The sequence below is a fragment of the Rousettus aegyptiacus genome, unplaced genomic scaffold (genome assembly GCF_014176215.1).
Source record: "Rousettus aegyptiacus isolate mRouAeg1 unplaced genomic scaffold, mRouAeg1.p scaffold_m13_p_14, whole genome shotgun sequence".
Classification (NCBI taxonomy): domain Eukaryota; kingdom Metazoa; phylum Chordata; class Mammalia; order Chiroptera; family Pteropodidae; genus Rousettus; species Rousettus aegyptiacus.
Window position 1 is genome coordinate 44,478,639 of NW_023416289.1, and position 7,829 is coordinate 44,486,467.

The 7,829-nt window shown below is 52.1% G+C and overlaps 1 protein-coding gene across 1 annotated transcript in view; it reads left to right on the forward strand.

Moving 5' to 3' along the window:
* SAE1 (SUMO1 activating enzyme subunit 1) overlaps window positions 1–6,881 on the forward strand; it is a 54,877-nt gene extending 47,996 nt beyond the window's left edge. Inside the window, exons 8-9 of the mRNA XM_016155359.2 lie at window positions 2,487–2,556; window positions 5,849–6,881. Coding sequence (XP_016010845.1) covers window positions 2,487–2,556; window positions 5,849–5,941 — 163 coding nt within the window. The 3' untranslated portion in view covers window positions 5,942–6,881. The remainder of the gene's footprint in view (window positions 1–2,486; window positions 2,557–5,848) is intronic.
* The last annotated feature ends 948 nt before the right edge of the window (window positions 6,882–7,829 follow it).

Genomic DNA, 7,829 nt, shown 5'->3' on the forward strand with positions numbered 1-7,829 from the left:
CGTGCCTTTCCAGTAATGTGGCTCACAGGCAGACCCTGGGGACAGTGAGGGGTCAGGGCTCCAGACTGTCCTAATAACATAGTATCACAGTGAAGTGAGTTGTGATCTTGTTGCTGGCAGAGGACCTCAGACGAGTCTCTGTAGATTCTGGATACAAGTTCTTTATGAGTATATGATAAGCAAAATTTTCTTCCATTCTATGTGGTATCCTTTAAAGTATAGTTTTTAATTTTTATGAAATACAATTGATTTATTTTCTTTTTTCACATATACTTTTGATATCGCATTCAAGAAACTGTTGCCTAATCTGGTCATAACATTTATGCCTGTGTTTTCTTCTAAGAGTTTCACAGTTTTCATTTTTATTTAGATCTGTTCCCTATTTTTGTGTGAACTTTGGTACATTGGCTGAGGTAGAGGTCCAGCTTCATTCTTGTGCATGTGGAGACCCAATGATTAAACAGACTTTAGTTCCTATCAATGGTCTACAATGTATTGCAGTCCTCAGAGTATAAGTTTTACATGCTCCTATTGTTAAATTTACTTCTAAATATTTTATTCTTTTGGACGCTATTGTAAATGGAATTCTTAATTTCACTTCGGAATGCTCATTACTAAGGTATAGAAGTACAGTTGATTTTGTATATTACTTTCGCATCTTGCAGCCTTACTGTATTAATTTAATCATTCGAATACTTCTTCTGTGGACGTCTTAGTATTTTCTATATTCCAGGTCATGTCATCTATGAGTATATGTTACTTCTCCCTTCTCAATCGGGATGTCTTGTTTCTTTTTCCTTCCTTAATCGCCCTGGCTAGACTCCCTAGGAGCTCACTGTTGAACAGAGGGATGGGAGCACACGTCCGTGTCTCGCTCCGACCTGTCGAGAAGAGCTGTGTCCTTCATCATTAAGGATGGTGTTAGCTGTGACTTTATTATAGACGCCTTTTATCAGGTTGAAGTTTCCCTCTGTTTTCAGTTTGTTGAGTGTTTTTATCATAAAGTGTTGGATTTTGTCACATGCTTTTAGTGTCCACTGAGATGATCATGTGATTTTTGCTCTTAATTCAGTTAACATGGCACATACTACATTGATTTTTCAGATGTTAAACCAACCTTGCATTCCTGCCATGAATCCCACTTTGTGGTGGTGTGTAGTCCTTTCTCTGTGTTGCTGGTTTGGTTTGCTACCATTTAGTTGAGATATACTTAATATACTTTAAAAAAGAAAAAAAGCAGAATATTAAATCGTATAGGATGATCACAAGAAAATAGGTGTATTTTTTTAAAAGAGAAAAAATTAATATTTCTGCATTTGATTATCGTTGAGTAGCAGCATTATGGATGATTGGCGTTTCTTTGGTGTGGTTCTCCATGTGTTTTAGAGTTCTGTAATGGACCTTGATAAACGGGGAACAGTTACCTCAGTGGCTGAGCAGTCAGGCATGCTGGTCCTGGCTGGGGTGTGAGGAGAGGGCATGGCGCGTCTGTGCACCGCTGCTGGGACCGTGATGGACACAGCCCTTCTGGAGGGCATGTTGGCGAAATGTGCCAGGACCCAGCCATTCTATATTTAGGGATTTGCCATAAGGAATCATTTGGACAGCTATGCCAAGATGTATGATCACAGCGTTTAACAGCCTAAATGTTGATAAGATTACAGTGTGGAATGAATAATAGTTGATATTTCTTGGGTTTAAAATTATACACATTTTAGATACATGCATTTTTAAAACTTCCTAGAAGGATGCACACAGACTGGGGGGACTGGAGGCGGCCTCGCGGTAGCAGAGCTCTGTCACATGGACACGTCCCTACAGCCTGTCTGTGCCCCAGTTTGGTTGTCGAAGAAACACCTTCGCGTCCAGATGGGAACTGGCAGGGCCTGTTTCCTCCAAGGAGGGGGTGGAAGATTGATCCAGTCCCTCCCCGCACCCCCCCTCACCCCAAACAGGTGATTCAAAGGGGCAGGTGACAGTGTCAGCTAACATGTGTCTTGTGGATGCCTGATCCTGGCCCAAAGGGGCTGGTATCTGTGTGGGTAGCGAGAACTTTTTCTATCCCCACACTTTAATTTGGGGTGCCAAATTGCCCGTGCCTCCTGCGTGTTAGCACAGGCCTTCCCCCGACATTTGTCTGGGAATGACACGGAACCCACTGCCCGTTGCGGGTAAGGAGAGAATTGCGAGAATGTGACCGGGGCACCGACACATCTGATGTTTGCAGGACCTTATTTTTAGGAAGCACAAATTTAGTCTTTCCTTTAACCTAAATAAAAAATGTCATGAAGCAGTTCCTGCCTGCCAGGGTCAGAGGTCTCCCCAGCCTTCTGCTAACCCCTGGGTCAGGTGTAATCTTCACACCGCGGTGCCAGCATTCCCATCGCCACTGACTCAACGCCTCCTGGCAGACGTTCCGTTCAGCGGCCCACGCCCGGCCGCCCTCCCGTTCCACAGCGCTTCATACCACGTATCTTCTCTCCCAGGTACTGCTTCTCCGAGATGGCCCCCGTGTGCGCGGTGGTCGGCGGGATCCTGGCCCAGGAAATTGTCAAGGTAAGAGTCCCTGCGGAGCAGCAGGCGGTTGGCACTGCACCCAGGACTGCCATTCCCACATGCTTTCTCCACCCCGCGCGGCCTCGTTTCATGCCCCAATCTCTTCCTTCCGTCCCCTCTCCAGCCCTTCCAGGTGGGCTTTCTGCAGGTGAGCTGGACGTAGCGCCCTCAGGATGCCGTCCGCCCTCCCCTAACTGTGCCAGTTGGTTATCTGGTCCTTACGTGTGCCAGGTATTCTCGTGGCTCTGGGAAAAGGGTACTGTCACGATCCCATCTATGGGTGGGACACCACTGAGGCCCTGAAGGGTCTCCAGAACCCATGCCCGGAACCTCTTTGGGGGTCCTGTCTGTCTACACTGTGGGCCACGGCTCCCCCTCATCACTGTGCGCACTGTGGGTACTCATGGGAGGAAGGGACGCACTTCCAGTGGGGCCCCACAGGGCTCCAAACAGGCCACTGGTGACCACACTAGACAGGTATCCCGAGCCCTCTCAGAAGGGAGGTGTCTTGCCTGAGGTGTAAAGTAACGAGCACGCCCGTTTGAATTTGTTCTAGAAGAACATCTGGATTGCCGAAACTACTGTGCACCCCTAATATATCTTACTCTCTTTGGGGACTTTGGTATTTCCCCAAAGATGTTAAATTTGCCTTTTGCTTGGCTACTTTAGTGGACTTGCAGTGACGGTTTGTCTTTTTCTTGCACGGGCAGAGTCATGCCTGGTTAAATAATCTTCCACGTCCATTTACGTGTCAGGTTTGAGCTTAGGAGGCTGTGGAAACCCAGCTTTCACTACTCTGTCCTGGGGCCTGCAGGCCTGCTCTGGACACATTTCACTCACTTTGATTGTCCTGCCATCGTAAGGCTTGTTCCTCTCTTCTTTTCTGATCCTTTCCTCTGGACCAAATTCTTTTCCCAGCTCTATGTCTCGGCAGCATGATGAGCACCAAGGTGCTATGTAGAGGGACAAAGAGGAGCACGCAACGGCCAGGCCTGTTTGCTCGGCCAGCGCCGTCTGCTTAGCCTGGAGAGGTGTGGAAATTGCGGTTCGTGTGCCCGGCGTGAGAAGGTGGCGGAGGCAGGAGAGGGTGCACTGACGGAAGCGTCATGGGCGAGGCGGAACGCATGTGGTTTCGTCTCCCTTAATAACCACAACAGCAGTTACAGATGACGTTTCTTGCAAGGCCACTGCATGCCGCACACGCCACGTTCTTCCCACGGATGGGCACATTTTGTCCTCACAGCAGCCCCGTGAGGCGGGGACCGTCGTGCTCCTGATGTGTGAAGGAAGCACGGAGGCGCACGGAAGTGGGGAGCCAGGACTTGAGCCCCAGCCGCCCGGTTTCAGAGCCATGTGGTTCTCGTGCCTCAGCCGCCATCCCTGAGCCGCACCCCCGTCCAGCAGCTTTGCATGGACCCGAGGCCACTGTCCTCGGGCCCACAGGTTCACATCCATAAATCCCATGGAGAAGCTACTCCCCGGGTTTCTCATGTGGGACGGGGGTAGGGGTCAGGGCAGGTGGCCTTGACCTCACTGACTGCAGCAGCTTCTCTGCATCCCAGTCCTGACCTCGGATGCAGCCCCCTCCTTGCTGCCTGCCAGGCACAGCTGTTCCCACAGCCTGTGTCTGTTTACCCCAGCGCGCCGGAGCCCTGCATTCCCGGCTCCCGGGTGTGTCTGGAATCCGCTTCCCCCATCTGGCTGGGGCAGCGCTTGACCTCTGGCCCCGCAGTCACCCCGTGCCCTCCGTGTTGTGCACACCGCGCCCCCTCACTGACACGTTCCAGCCCTCAGTCAGCTGGCAGTAGCATCCTGCAGTGAGAGGGCCAAGACCCCCCTTCTCCTGAGGCACCATCTGACCACTCATCAAACAGACACTGGGAGACGGCAGGCACGGAGTTCCCTTGGAGTCACTTTGTTTCCTTCCTTCCCTGTATCATCCCACGTGTTTTGCCCACAACCCCGTCACTTCGCCTTTCCTTAGGTTAAAACCATCCTTCCTCCCCCTGCCGTGCTCGGTAAGTTTCCCACAGAGCAGGAGCGATTGTGGCCCCAGCTGTACCAGGTTCCATATTAAGTCGCAGAATCAGCTCCTGTTACTTGGGGTCCAGGGGTCTCAGCTGTCATCACTTGGTTCCTTTGCCTGGGTGCCGGGGGTTTTCAGGTACTAGTGCAGAGGGGCCCTAGCACCGGCAGGAAACCGCAGCTCCTGTTCGAGAATTTGCTCTGTGCCAGGCACGTTGCAGGCGTGATCGCATTTCATTCTCGCCAGAAACTCCAGCCAGCGGGTGCTGTTTATTTGCCATTTCATATGCGAATCAGAGGAGCAAAGCTGTGTCAGACCCAAGCCCTGTGCAAGGGGACCTCGGGATGCTCAGCACATGTCCTTGGACAGATAGCTAAACAACCACTTGAAGTAGGTCTAATGTCCCCATTGTACAGATGAGGCGATGGATTGGGATTGGCGCTCAGTGCCGGAAGGTCAGGCTGCTCAGTGCACACTCTATCCCTGTGGGGCGGTCCCGCCTGATCAGTGACAGCCTGGTGCTCCTGGAAACCGCCTAACACTGCCAGCAGCTTGCTTACGTGGCGTCCCCTTAAATGGTGACCCTGTTTGGCTTCAGAACCTCTTAGAAAAGTCACTGGTACCTGTGAACCAAGTACACACGTATATGCACGTGACTTAGCATGAAATTTCAAGGTGGCTGACCCTGCTTTTAAAAGTGCTGTGCCCCTGTCAACCCCACCAGACCCTCTGCATTTCCATGGCTGAACTGCGTCTCCCAGCCCCGGCCCTCCTGTGAAAAGCAGGCAGCAAAGCCACCTCCCGGAAGCCGCTTCTGCGGCAGTGTGTGTCCCCTCAGGTGGCGAAGGCTGCAGTCTAGGACGTGTTGGAATGAATCACTGCCTTTCTCAGTCGAAGAGTCATAAATAATTACTACTGTCGTTTGCCAGGCGCTGCTGTTTTGTGCTAGGCACTGTTAAGGGTTTTCGAGGTGCATCATCTCTTTTAATGCGTATGATGATAGATGATATTTTCATTTTATATGGGGAAAGTGAGGTTCAGAGAGGCTGAAAGATCTGTCCGAGGGCACACAGGTGCCAAGGGCCACAGCAGAGAGACCTGACAGTCAGAAACAGCTCCACACACAGCCATGTGGCCCCTGAGGAGTAAACTCAGCCCGTCGAGAACCGTCTGCCCATATTGCTTGTAGGAGATCTGGGTTAGGCTTTTCCTGTTCCTTTTTCCCTCCACTCAGCACTTGTGCTGAAGCCCTATTTTCCTCCCCAGGCGCTGTCTCAGAGGGACCCTCCCCACAACAACTTCTTCTTCTTTGATGGCATGAAGGGGCACGGGGTCGTGGAGCGCCTCGGCCCCAAGTGAACCTAAGATGTGGCAGCCCCGGAGACGCCGACCCCCAGCGTGCCCACAGGCGTCCCCGGTCCCCTCCTGCTACGAGGCGTCTCCAGGCAAGGGAGGACAAGGCACAGGACCAGCACACAGCCGTCCCCTGCGGGCGGAGGGGCTGGGAAGATGCGCCCCTCGCGGGGGCCAGCCACTGCCAGACGTCGCGGGGCATGGGCCTGGCCGTCTCCATTCCTGCACTGTCCGCAGCCGTCTGCCAGCTCCCCTGAGTCGCAATCACCTGAACGCGCCCTCCGACGCCTCTCTGTCGGGGTGCCATCATGGCGTCACCGGGCCCCTGGGGTGCCACTGGAGGTGCCTGCCAGGAACCGGCAGGCCTGGTTGCCTAGGAGCCTCTCACCACTCTGCTGGACTTATTCCCCACCTGATGTCACACAAAGGAGCTCGGCCTCCGGTGGGAATGAGGCCCGGGCCCCGTGGAGCACCAGTGGGGCCGCAGCTCCTAGTGCAGACAGGTGCCCCGGGAGAAGAAAACATGGCAGGCGGAATGCGTCTCCTCCAGAGTCTGAGATCCTGAAAAACAACAGGTGGCATCTGCTGCGCCGTTCGTGAGTGCTGCTGGGGGATTAGAGGCTCTAGCCTGGACCGTGGAAGGGGGGAGATGGGACCACGTCCTCCCGGGCACTGGGGCGAGGAGTCGGATTTAGTAGGAAAACGTGTTTGAAAAGGCAGTCCCCCCAGGGCTTCTGACCTGTCGGGGCCCAGCTGGGGTAGTGGGGGCCTGTCTTGAACAGAGCCCCCGATCTCCGATGAGGCTGCTCTGGAGGCTGTTACATTTGAGGGTTGCGTTGGTCCTTCATTTACCCCTGAATGGCAGCTGTTTGTGTTTTTATATATTTTCTAGATTTCCATGGTTCTTTTAAAAAGAAATGATAAAAATAAAGTTATTTGCTTAAGATTTGTTTGCTTTTCATCCACATTTGACACTTCCGCTGACAGAGTGATCCCAACAGTTGTCTGACGATTGTCTGGACGCTCTGACATGACGCCGACATCCCTCCCCTCCCACACCGCTCCTGCTCTGGAGTAGAAGCTCCTGGTTCCACTTGTCCATTTGAATAATAGTTAAACAGTGGCTGTTCTCACTGACAAGAATAATGAAATAAAATAACACTATTTCGATGCTGCGTTCTACCTACATCCTGTGTGCTGGGCACTGTGCAAAGTGGAAGCGAGCCGTGGCCTCTCGTAAAGTTAAGTGACATTTAAGTGTGCATGCCCCAGTCCCTTACCTGGATGGGTCAGAGCCATCGCTGGAACACCACATTCAGCTCGACTTGGTGGTCCAGGTGGGTTCCGGGTCTCATCAGCAGCTCCTCCCTGTTGTAAAATTGTGTGAGGTTTGGGCCTGGTCAGTTCGAGTGAATAAATTCCGTTCCTTTCCTCTTTAAATCCTGTAGCACTGTGGAAGGTGGAACTTGGTTCCAGACTCTCCCCCCAGTTCACCTACTCCCGTCCTGGGTGAGGCCAGCGCAGTGTTTCGGAGGGACCCCTTTCCGGGCCTCCCTAGTGTTGAGTTAGGGGCACCAAGGTCAGCAATTTTATTGATGCGTGAATCTCACGCTGTAGTTGAAATTTTGAGCTAATTACACCATTTGCTTTGCAATGTGGGGCCTTGGTCACAAGGGGGAGCAGGCGGGTCTGGATGGATGAAAACGAGATTGTCATTGTAGAGTCTTCTCTGAAGTTTTTCAAACTCTTCTGGCAGATTGAGTCATCGAGAGAGAACCCCCAGGAATCAGGGAGGTGGTGCTGGAAACTGCCAGCCCCAGGCAACATGGTGTCTTTATTCTCATTTCTTCAAATTTTGTCTTCTCCCACATTACATGTCAGTGTCATAAAAGTG